Source organism: Bos indicus, chromosome 21 (genome assembly GCF_029378745.1).
Source record: "Bos indicus isolate NIAB-ARS_2022 breed Sahiwal x Tharparkar chromosome 21, NIAB-ARS_B.indTharparkar_mat_pri_1.0, whole genome shotgun sequence".
In the NCBI taxonomy this organism is placed as follows: domain Eukaryota; kingdom Metazoa; phylum Chordata; class Mammalia; order Artiodactyla; family Bovidae; genus Bos; species Bos indicus.
In genome coordinates, this window is record NC_091780.1 from 59018090 (window position 1) to 59030328 (window position 12239).

Sequence of the window (12239 nt, forward strand, 5' to 3'; positions counted from 1 at the left end):
AATTCATGAATTCTAATAGCTGACTAGTCCTGGAAGCTTGTAAGTGATGAATGACTGTGTCATAGACTAGAGATTGGGAAGGTCTTTTATTAAAAAATATTAAGTTTTTAAAAATATATATGTATTTGTTATATTATGGAAACTTTGGAAATGCCAAAAAGTAGACAGACAAAAGAGTACTTTTAGTTCTAATCACTGTTTCTATTTAATATTTTCTTGTATGTTTTCATTTTTGTTTTTGTCTATATAAAGGTTTTTTAAGTTTTACACAATTGTGGTCATATATCAATCACATTTTATATCTTTTTATTTCCCTTCGCATTGTGGAGCCTCTGGAACACTTAATTTTGATGCTTTATCTAGTGTATCCTATTCACTCAAACAACTGCTGGCTTGCCAAAGCTCAGCTCCTCAACGTGAGACATCTCTGAGGGTGTCGTCCGACCCCCTAAACTGTTTTTCAAAAGTTGGGAGGCAGTTTTAAGGATGTTGTTAGGCTGTCTTGCATCGAAACTATTTGAATAATATCAAGAGGCAGACATACTAAACTCTTTTCAAAAGTAGTTTGACCAAGGTAGTTGATTATGTTTCTAAGACTTTGCAGCAGAAAGGTGATAGAGCAGGAGAACTAGAAACCCCCAAAATGCTCTTTGGTAACTACCCACTATTTCTGTGTAGAAATTGGCAAGTAAATTGATCTAAGATTAGAAAAACACAGCCATTACAAGAAGGGTAATCAGTATCTCTGTTAACAGGTACTAGATGCTCTCATAGATCATCTTCCAGAGATTCTGGAACTGATGTCTACTGGTGGGGAGAGCAGTGTTCAAGAAAATAAGGTGAATCTGATGGATCAAAAGAGCTTCTGGATCTTGTATGGATGACCTTACTCTGCAGAGTTGTTGAGAGGAATCAATGAAAGAATGTATGAAAAACACTTAACACAGTGCTGGCCACCTAGAAGGGCTCAGTAAAAATCTTTTGGAGTTATGACAGCTCGAATTGCCTCTACCTTTCTTACCACAATCTTTATTTACTGTCCTTGGGGTTTACTTTCATATTTTCAGTTTTTATTAGCATTAATTGTTATTGCAAGAATAGCAACTAGTGAAGACAAAGGGTAGGAATTTAGAATATCAAAGTTTGCTGATGGTGAAATAGAATACATTTTACTTTAACTGGAAGAGCTATGAATCTGTCTCTTTCAAAATTTTGTTGCCAGGAATCATAAATTTTACTTACAGATTTTTTTAAAGTATTTGATTTTACTGAATAGTTACCTCCCTGTGACAACTGCAATGCCTCCTAAGTTCGGAAATGATTAAGAGTTTTCCCTTCCCCAGTGTATTGTAAGTCTGAATAATTTGGCTGAGTGCTGCAGCTGATGTATTTAATTATCTTTGATTCTCTTGATGTGTTTTCTTCTTCAGTTATCATCTCTGCCTGACTTGGTTCCAGCTCTCACAGCTGCTGAGCAGCGAGCTGCAGCGTCCTTAAAGTGGAGAACTCATGAGAAGCTGCTCCAGAAATACGCCTGTCTGCCACAAGTCATATCAAGTGATCAGATCTATTATCGTTTCTTACAAAGAATGTTCACAATCATGATGACAAATGTGAGCCCAATGCCTCTTATCTGATTTTTTCTTGAACTGGAGCACATTTTGGAATTAACCAAATTCTCCACATTCTTGAAATAGAACGGCAAGCTCCGTTCATGCCCTTCTGCCTAGAGGGGTGCTGTTACCTTTGCTTCCTCACTGGGTTCTCCTTTTGATCAGCTACTCAGCTGAAGAGAGGGATGCACGGGGGAGAGTGTCAACACACTCACTTCAAGCTTGATACAGTGCTCCAGGGAGAGGCTGGTAGGAGTCTCAACTGCACAGCGACTTCTGCTCTGATGTGCACCCTCCATGTGTCATTGCCTCAGCTGTGCTCTCTCACCTTACCTAAGAGTATTCCTTAAACGCCTTTAATATTAATTTGCTTTCTTTTTCTTTTTTTGGTTTCTTTTTTTTTTACCTTGTAACAGATAAAATTTATAGAAAAAACATGGATGCCCTCCTGTGGATAGCCTAAAAATTAGAGTCAAAAGCAGGGGGAAAGAAAGGCTTGTACTCAAATTTCCCCATAGAGTAAATTGTCTGCCTTTTTTTCCTTAAAATTCCCAGAGGATCATTTAACCTGCAGTTTGATTATATGTTGACTATGGCATCCTACTACCTTTTTTTTTTCAAGTATACAAAAGTTCCACATAATGTGTATGTGTTAGAAACTATTTTTTAAAGAGTACTTTGAATTCTCATTGTTCTCAAAAAAAAAGTTGGGGGGAGATAATGAAATCTAGTAGCCATCTCAAAAACCCAAAATCAGTTTTAGCTTCAGTGGTTAAAAAGAGGGAAAAAATGACATTACTGATGTCATTTTATAACTTAACTAAAAAATGGTAGGCATATATCTTATGCTAGCACCTCTGCTTGAAGTTTGTTTGGTGTATCAAAGCAAAGCCTAGGGGTTGAAGGTTGTTTTATAGGTGTAGTCATCTTAAAAAGTGATACTGGCAAAAATAACTTATCAGAGGATAATGCATGAATGCAACACATAGAAAATTTCACAAAGTCAAGCAGAATTTATTGATGACTTTATTCTGCAATCAGCTTCTGTTTGCTGTGTTTCACGCACTGTTCTGAGAGCTGGGGATCTGGGTGTGAACAAGACAGATTCCTGCTCTAATGGACCTTGAGTTCTAAAGAGGTGATGGTATGGGAAGTGATAAATAGTAAAATAAAATGTATTAACAGGAGGTGATAAGTCCTATGAAGCTTGATCTTAATTGTTTGTCTCAACCTGATTACTAAGTAGTCATCTTTGTGTTTATAAAGCTAATCAGATCAGATCAGATCAGATCAGTTGCTCAGTAGTGTCCGACTCTCTGTGACCCCATGAATCGCAGCAGGCCAGGCCTCCCTGTCCATCACCAACTCCTGGAGTTCACTGAGACTCACGTCCATCAAGTCAGTGATGCCATCCAGCTATCTCATCCTCTGTCGTCCCTTTCTCCTCCTGCCCCCAATCCCTCCCAGCATCAGAGTCTTTTCCAATGAGTCAACTCTTCGCATGAGGTGGCCAAAGTCCTGGAGTTTCAGCTTTAGCATCATTCCTTCCAAAGAAATCCCAGGGCTGATCTCCTTCAGAGTGGACTGGTTGGATAATAAGTATACAAAATTATTCCATATATTCTCTCATATCAGGAAAGAGAAATAATTTATACCATAGTGTGAACAACATACTTTCAAGTCTGAGGGGTTTGCTTTGTTTTCTTTTGCAAGGAGGTAATTCTACACTTAAAAAAGATATATGATTTACTATAGCACATTTTCCATGATCAAATAAAGACATTTATATTTCATTTCAGTGTCTTCTGGAAAAAAAGGTTTATATTTTTAGTTCCATATCTAATGGTCATAATATTCATTCATTCATTCACTTAATAAAATTTATTGAGCACTTACAATGTGTCGTGTACTGTTAAGTGACTGAAAAGATAAAGGATCTGTTCTCATGGGACTTTAAGTTCTGTTGGAGACAGACAACACACACATATTGGGTTGGCAAAATGTTCATTCAGGTTTCTGTTTAAGATGTTACGAAAAAAAAAACCCCGAATGAACATTTTGGCCAACGCAGTGCATTGGACACCAGGGATGAAAAGTACAAGGAAGAACTAAAACACAGGGTAGAGGGGAATAAAGTGATGGAGGGTATTGTGGATGTAGTGGTCAGGAAAAAGCCCTCTCTGATCAAGAGGCTTGGACCAAGTAAGGGAGTGGCCATGTGGAGGTCTGAAGCACAGGTGATCCCGACAAAGGGAAGAGTAAATGCAATGATGTGATTCAGGGTGTGCTTGGTTTTATGAGGGCCAGCAAGGAAGCCAGTGTGGCGGTTGTTAGTGATGAGCCTGGAAAGGTCTTTGGGCCCACAGCACACAGGTGCTCGAAAGCCATGATGTAGAATGGAGATTATATTCTCTTATGCAGGGGAAGGTTTTGGAAGGTTTTGGAGTAGAGGAATGACATCAAGTAACTTTTTTTCCTACTTCTATAATGAAAAAAATTTAAAGATGCATGAAGGCAGAGAAAATACTACAGTGAACTCTCACGTACCCATCACCTTGATTTAACAGTTATTAACATTTTGCCATATTTGCCTTTTCCATTTCATTGTGCTAAAAAGTTTAAGTTATAGATGTCATATTTTATCTCTAAGCATTTCAGTATTCATCTCTAGAAAAGGACATTGTCCTATATAATCATGTTACAATTATTACATTTGACAAAATGAACAATTATCTTTAATATCATTTAAAATTCATATCAGAGTTTACCAGTTATCCCCCAAATGGGTGTGATAGTTGTTTTATTCTATATAGGATCCAAGTAAGATCCATACATAGCCTCAGGTGGTTACATTTCTTAGTTTGCTTTTAATCCAGAACAGAGTCCCTCTTTGCCCTTCCCCCACTTTTTCATGACATTGAATTGTGGAAGAGACTTAGTCAGTTGTCCTGTAGAATGTCTTCATGGATTTACTTGTTTATCTCTTCTCCATGTTTGTTTTAAGCTGGAGGTTTGATAAGGGCTTGCTGAGTCTTAGATCAAATGTGTTTGGCAAGAATTCTTTATCAGTGCTGCTGTGTATTTTATGTTGTGTCACATCTGGATGCCTGTCCCTTTGTAAATCAGCTTGGAGTGCTTGTGCAGGCAGAGACATCTCTGTTAGTTCACTGCAAAACTGTGTTTTTTCCCTTGTGATCTGTCATAATCTGAAGCTGACACTTCAACACTGAATACCCAGTTTCCCAGTAACCTTTTACCCTTCAGTTTTAGTATCCATTGATGATCCTTGCCTGAATCAGTTATTTCATTAGAACTTACAAAAGAGTGGCTTTTAAATTCTCTTTTCTTCTACATTGTTGAGGGCATTCTTCTCAGGATAAATGCTTTTTTTTATTTTATTTTATTTTATTTTTAAACTTTACATAATTGTATTAGTTTTGCCAAATATCAAAATGAATCCATCACAGGTATACATGTGCTCCCCATCCTGAACCCTCCTCCCTCCTCCCTCCCCATACCATCCCTCTGGGTCGTCCCCGTGCACTAGCCCCAAGCATCCAGTATCGTGCATTGAACCTGGACTGGCAACTCGTTTCATACATGATATTTTACATGTTTCAATGCCATTCTCCCAAATCTTCCCACCCTCTCCCTCTCCCACAGAGTCCATAAGGCTGTTCTGTACATCAGTGTCTCTTTTGCTGTCTCGTACACAGGGTTATTGTTACCATCTTTCTAAATTCCATATATATGCGTTAGTATACTGTATTGGTGTTTGTCCTTCTGGCTTACTTCACTCTGTATAATAGGCTCCAGTTTCATCCACCTCATTAGAACTGATTCAAATGAGTTCTTTTTAATGGCTGAGTAATACTCCATTGTGTATATGTACCACAGCTTTCTTATCCATTCATCTGCTGATGGACATCTAGGTTGCTTCCATGTCCTGGCTATTATAAACAGTGCTGCGATGAACATTGGGGTACACGTGTCTCTTTCCCTTCTGGTTTCCTCAGTGTGTATGCCCAGCAGTGGGATTGCTGGATCATAAGGCAGTTCTATTTCCAGTTTTTTAAGGAATCTCCACACTGTTCTCCATAGTGGCTGTACTAGTTTGCATTCCCACCAACAGTGTAAGAGAGTTCCCTTTTCTCCACACCCTCTCCAACATTTATTATTTGTAGGCTTTTGGATCGCAGCCATTCTGACTGGTGTGAAATGGTACCTCATAGTGGTCTTGATTTGCAGATAAATGCTTTTTTTAATTTATCCTAAAATATATTTCCTAATGTAAAGAGAGGATTAATTCTTATTTCTTTCCCTCTATCAATTTTCAGAGTTAACCCAGTGATGATGAATGAATTTTGTTTTTATTTTTTCCTTTCATTTAGACTCATCTTTTATATTGAACAATGTTTTAATCAATTTCAGTCATTATTCACATGCTCAAGTGGTCGCAGTTTCTTTAAACTGACTTTTGTTTGTTTTAATATAATTACCTTTGTCTTTGATTTCTGGCCCCAAAGGTATTACCTTATACTGTGAGGTATAAAATATACATATTTTATATTATTTCTGTTTCAAACAATTAGTGTTTATGCATTTGGAATTCTATTAGTATATACAAAATGAAAGAAAAGAGTAACGTCCTTTTATTTAAGTTCATTTATCTAACATTCATTTTCCTTAATTCCACTGATATTTCTGTTTATGTACATTTCTTAAATTTTCTGTTCTAATTTATAGTGAATATTCTTTTTTACCTTCAACAGATTAAAAAACTGCACAAAATGGTACTAGATAGAATGGAAATAGCTTGTATAAAATGTGAAAGGAGGTAATAGGCAATACTCTCTGAGCAATGTATATTTTTTCTACTTGAATTTCAAGCATCCCTATCATGATAGTCTGAATCTTCAAGAACTGAATGTTATATATATATGTAAGTCAAGATAGTGAATGTGAATTTATACTGGATACAGTATACCTGGTTGAGAGATTTTTCTCTAATGCATAGTTTGAAGCCATAGTAAAGATGGATGGTTGGATTTACTTAGAATTAAGGTTCTGCCCAGTTGGTGTGACACAAATCCAAAGGCTCAAAGAGTTTAAAACACTAGTAAGAATAATTGCCATGGTGTCCCTTGGATTCTAAACTTCATCTGTGTCATGGACCAGGGATCTTAAAGAATAGTATTGAGGTGGAGGAGGCAGAACTAAGTGAGAGGAATCTGACGTATACCTGGTCATAGGATCTCTGGATTTGAGAAGTGGCACATTTTTGGTGAGGTACCTGACATAGGGTGTGTACTAGCAAATGTTTGTTGAATAAATGAGTAACATGGTCTAGAAGTGGCTGAGGTGTATTTGGGGAGAATATCACTTAAAATGAGGTGCCAAGGAGATGTGACTCAAATATAAATCAAATCTGGGTGATTTGGAAGTGACTCTGCCAGATTACTTGAACTTTGCAGTGTGATAGCTGAGTTGATTTGCCTGACTGATAACATTAAATGATGAAGACACATCCACACTGATTTCAGAGGCAGACAGCACTGCTTTTACTTTTAGTCTATAACTTAAAATTGATGTGTGGGGTCAAATTATTTACAGCATATACCATTAGACTTGTTTAATTGTCTTTCTTATTTCTCTAAGAATGTCTTACCTGTCCAAAAGGCGGCTTCACGAACGCTATGCATTTTTCTACGTTATAATCGTAAACAGGAACAGAGACATGAAGTGATTCAAAAATTAATTGAACGTAAGTAATCACTCTCTCTCATTTGGAGAACAGAAAGTAAATAAACTGGTTGGCCTTAGTTAGATCTGACTTATGTTATCATATTGCTACGAATAATTAGGCCAGTATTGCTAAATATTTGTATTTGAGCTTTATAGGCTAATTTCTTTTTGTTTGTTTTAGAAATTTTTTTACAGGATCAGATCTTTGATTAATGAAAAATTCATCTACTCTAGGCTACCTTTCATGAATTTCTATACTTGAGAAGTTAAAATACATATACTTATTGTTGAAAGCTCAGTTTCTATTCTGATAAATACAATTTGAAAACAAGATACAAGCAGGTTTTCCATGAATCTAATAATTTGTTTTGTGTTCTTATATTAAATAATACAGAATGTGGGTTTTGTCCTCTTGAATAGATTTGATAGTACACTCAAATGTGAATCTAGTGAGCCGAAGTGGTTTATAATGTCTTAAAAAATTGTCAGTTAACAAATGCAAATTTATTTTAATTTGCTATGGGCTAAAATCAAGACAAAACCTTTTGTTAAAGAATTAATTCTTGAAGTAGTGATAGACACCTATATATACTTAGTGAATTTGTTAATTATTGTGTACTTGTTTTGACCATAGTGCCTTAATGCTTTTATTAAACTATTATCCAGCATAGACAGGTAATGGGATTTTCTGGTTATTATAGTTTACCATTTTAAGTATGGATCACCACTTTAAAAAAAAAATTAGAGCACATAAAATTCTGTTTAAGAAAAATTTTGCTCAATATACTTTAATCTTTCTTTTTTTTTTTTAACTGTATTTTAATTCAATTTTCAGTTTTTAGTGGTAGGGCCTGCTCTTTAGAATGTTTTATTTTGAATGGAGATTATATTTGGTTTTAAACATTAAGAATTTTGCTTTTGAATATGTGTGTAATAAGGGAGAAAAAAATTATCCTTTAAATATTGACCTGAATTATTTTCAGTGATAATTTTGTTTATATATGATTTATTTCAAAGCATTTTAAGAAAACAAGAGGAAGAAAACAGTTAATTTCATTGGTCAAAAGATTTTGAAGTTATACAGACCTGCATTTGAATTCTAGCTCTGTTCCTTTAACCTCTATGAATCTTGGTACTCTTATCTTTTAGTAGGAATAAATATATACCCATCCCATTGGGCTTTCAGGATTTAATGAGATAATATGTATCAGTACTTAGTACATAGCGGGTAATCAAAAAATAGTAAATATGTTCCTTTAATATTTAATAAATGCTTATTGAATTAAATGTAATATTTAATAAATTTCTTTCTGTTTTTTATGCTTTCATTAATTCAGGGGTATATAATATGATTTTTTTCCCCTTATCTCTTGTTTTTGCTAAGCAAATTGTGGGTATAAAAAAACTGTCATGGGCTTTGTGATTTTTGTCACGGGAAATTTTATGTAGGAAAAATTAAAACACAAAACTTTTTTGTTGTTGTTTCTAGAACTGGGCCAAGGAAAAAGTTATTGGAACAGACTCCGATTTTTGGATACCTGTGAATTTATTATAGAGATCTTTTCCAAATCATTTTTCTGTAAATATTTCTTTCTACCTGCTATTGAACTGACACATGATCCAGTAGCAAATGTAAGGTAGGATACTAATCCAAGAATATATTTGAAAAAATTGTATTTTTTTTAAATGTATCTTATTCATGAATAAGAAACTGAGCTATTCAAAAGTGTTTTCTTAGTCTTGAAAATAATCAAGAACTTGTACTCATTTTGAAATTCTTGGTGGTCTTAATTGAGCCTCAGTAGGACTTGAAAGTGTGATTTTTTTAACACTGTCTGAGGCCTTTAGTTTATTGGGTTGACAGCTGTAGTCACAGCCAGACTGGCAGGCTTCTCCAGCCATGTGGATACACACACTGATACCAGGAGAAGATTGAGTAGATATGATTAACTTATCTATCTTTTAAGCCTAGAGAAAAAAATAGTTCAAAGTTGGCTTGGAGATCTGTCCATTTTTATAAGCCCATTTACTCAGCAGGGCTGTTTCCAAGTCTTTTCTTTCTCCTTCGTTCAGCGCTCTCACAGTTTTGAAATCCAGTAAATGGTAATTGGATTTGATTAATTAACTGTGAAGTTAAATGAAACAGGACTGAAAATGGCTTGCTTGGAAATTGAAAAAACTGAATAAATTGTATTTTGCTTTTTTTTCTCCCCAAATAAGCATATTAATTTTTTTTAAAAAAGTAGTGGTAAAACATACATAGCATAATGCCATTTTAACCATTTTGTACAATTCAGTGGCATGAAACACACACACACATACACACACAGGGTTTGAGTTATTTGTACATTGCATACTGATTTAAAGAGAATTTTAAACTGTCAGCCATGAGGTTTCTGTGTTTGTGCTCTATGTCGGTGTTCCACGTTTGAGGAACTCACATCCGTAGGAGACACAGTCAGAGTCAAGACTTCCTGAACAGGACTGCAGAGCTCCCTGCTGAGTATTCACATGCCAGCCACGCTTCATGCTCGTTCCATGCTGTGTGACATATGTGCATCTTTTATAAACAACTGATGTGCATTGTAGGCAACGGGTAATCATTTAACACTTTTTAACAGGAAGAATTGGCCAGGCAATAAGCATAGACTAATAGCATAGTTGTTGAGAAAGACATATACCAAGATTTGTCAAAAGATGTTGAAGAGTTCAGCCTGAGAATGTTATGAGCATTATTTAGGAGGAACAAATCTAGATATTGGTTTTATTTTGTAGAGAAAATACAGAAAACATAATAGCATTGGCTTTAGTATTTTGTGCATCTTGCCTGGAAAATCCCATGGATGGAGGAGCCTGGTAGGCTGCAGTCCATGGGGTCGCTACAGTCGGACACGACTGAGGGACTTCACTTTCACTTTCCACCTTCATGCATTGGAGAAGGAAATGGCAATCCACTCCAGTGTTCTTGCCTGGAGAATCCCAGGGGCAGGGGAGCCTGGTGGGCTACTGTCTATGGGGTCGCACAGAGTCGGCCACGACTGAAGCGACTTAGCAGCAGCAGTAGCAGCAGCATCTTTCCTGTGCTGTATAAACAAGAGCTAAGGTTTCCTTGACTTGAGATTTAAATTAAAGTGATTTTAAGTAGATTGAAAGACCCTGATGGCAGTTCTTTAGAATTTATCTCTTGGTAAATAGTTAATGGATTCAACCACATTGTAAACCTTTTGCAAATTGAAGTTGTGATTCTAGAAAAGCAGATTCCAACGTGATGAATTATCCCTTATCAGACAGTTCCCAAAAATTATTTGAAAGGGAATGAAATCATCTCTACTCAAGTCAGTGTGACTAGCAGCATAGCATTGACTCTAAGAGAAAGCAACCTGTCAATTCAAAAACCAAATGAAGATGAGTATTGCTCTGTGAGTCTTGGTGGTTTTGTTGAGTAAGAGATCATCTGTGTCTTGGTTTTGACTCTCCTGCCTGGGCAGCTGCCAGCCAAAAAAAATGGGTCCAGCTACATCATGTACTCTTGGATGCCAAAGCCTTCGCCCAGCTCTGTAGAGATGGCCGGATAGAATGGAGGCCGCCACAGGCGAGAGAGGCAGGATCATGCAGGTTAGAAGGAGAGCAGCTGGAGCTACACTTCCTGACCTCTATACCAGCTGCGCGTCCAGGCAAATTACAGAACCTCTCTGTGCATCAGTTTCCTTGGTACTTAATTCATGGGGGTGTTCTGAGGAATAAATACCTGAGATAGTGTACATGCAGAGTTTAGCTTACCTGAAAAGTGTGGCCCTTAATTTCAAAATCTTCCTAATCTCCTGGGCCCAGGATTCTCATCGAGTTAAATAATTGCTAAGGCTTGGGTAGCTTCTGTTGAATGTAGGTTTTCTAGATGTGCCTTGGGTTATAAAGAATGAAGTGTGCATGGACTGCTGATTGTTTCTGCTTTTCCTTAAGTGAATGTTGAAAATTTAAATTCATCGAGTCTGGACAGTATCAAGGCTAGAAAAAGACTATTGGTATTCAGAGGAGCTTTCTCTTCAGCTGCCAGAAATGAAAACAATTCTCTTTGGGGTAATTGGGACCTCTTAACTAGAAAAAGCATCACCACCATGCTTAGCAGTATCTGTGGTGAGTCCTGAATAAGTGTGAGACTATTATTGCTATGTACAGAGGTGAAAATTCTGGGGAAGAAACATCTTTTGCCTTTTTGGTTAAATAGCAAATTTTCTTGTATATGAGGAATCCTGTACTGAAGCTCAGCTGAGAAAGCATCCTGAGAACTCCAGGAGTGGGACTTAGTTGTCTCAAGCTTTGGCATAGAAATAAAAAAATAGTATCTGGAGAGTGCTGAGACAAATGAATGAATGAATACAGCAGCCACAAATTAGACAACAGCCCTGACAAAGCAATAGAATTTTAGCTTAGTAAATAGAACATTTCCTGCACCACCTTTTCCTAGAAGGTTGTTTGTTTGTTCCGTTGGTAGGTTGGTTTTTTGTTTGTTTTTTTAACTCTCCTGGATTTCCTCTTACCTCTCTGGAATTCTTCAGTTTGCTTGTTGGTTCCTTATCAGCCCATCTGGACCATGGGGGTGCCATAGAAACTCTCCTCTTATCTCTCCTTCTCAAACTGCACTTGCTGCCTGGGTAATTCTCCGGGCTCCTGGTTGACATAGCATCTATGCTCTGAAGATTCCTGACAGCACATCTCCAGCATGGGCATCCACCCTGGACAGAAGGTTCATCAAGGCAACTGCCCACTGCATTTCCATCAACTACCTAACAGGCTCCTCAGAGTTAATCTATCCAGTTAAGCCCCACCTTCCTCATCCACACTTGCTCTTTCTGCCATCTTCTCCATCTCAGTAAATAACCA

At 36.8% G+C, this 12239-nt stretch overlaps 1 protein-coding gene across 5 annotated transcripts in view; it reads left to right on the plus strand.

Moving 5' to 3' along the window:
- The window catches only part of PPP4R4 (protein phosphatase 4 regulatory subunit 4), a 104564-nt gene that overhangs the window by 66397 nt on the left and 25928 nt on the right, over positions 1–12239 (plus strand). For all 5 annotated transcript variants that reach the window (XM_070775619.1, XM_019983748.2, XM_070775620.1 and 2 more), the window contains 4 exons: positions 756–839; positions 1431–1613; positions 7272–7377; positions 8848–8995. In XM_070775619.1, the coding sequence (XP_070631720.1) occupies positions 756–839; positions 1431–1613; positions 7272–7377; positions 8848–8995 (521 nt within the window). The remainder of the gene's footprint in view (positions 1–755; positions 840–1430; positions 1614–7271; positions 7378–8847; positions 8996–12239) is intronic.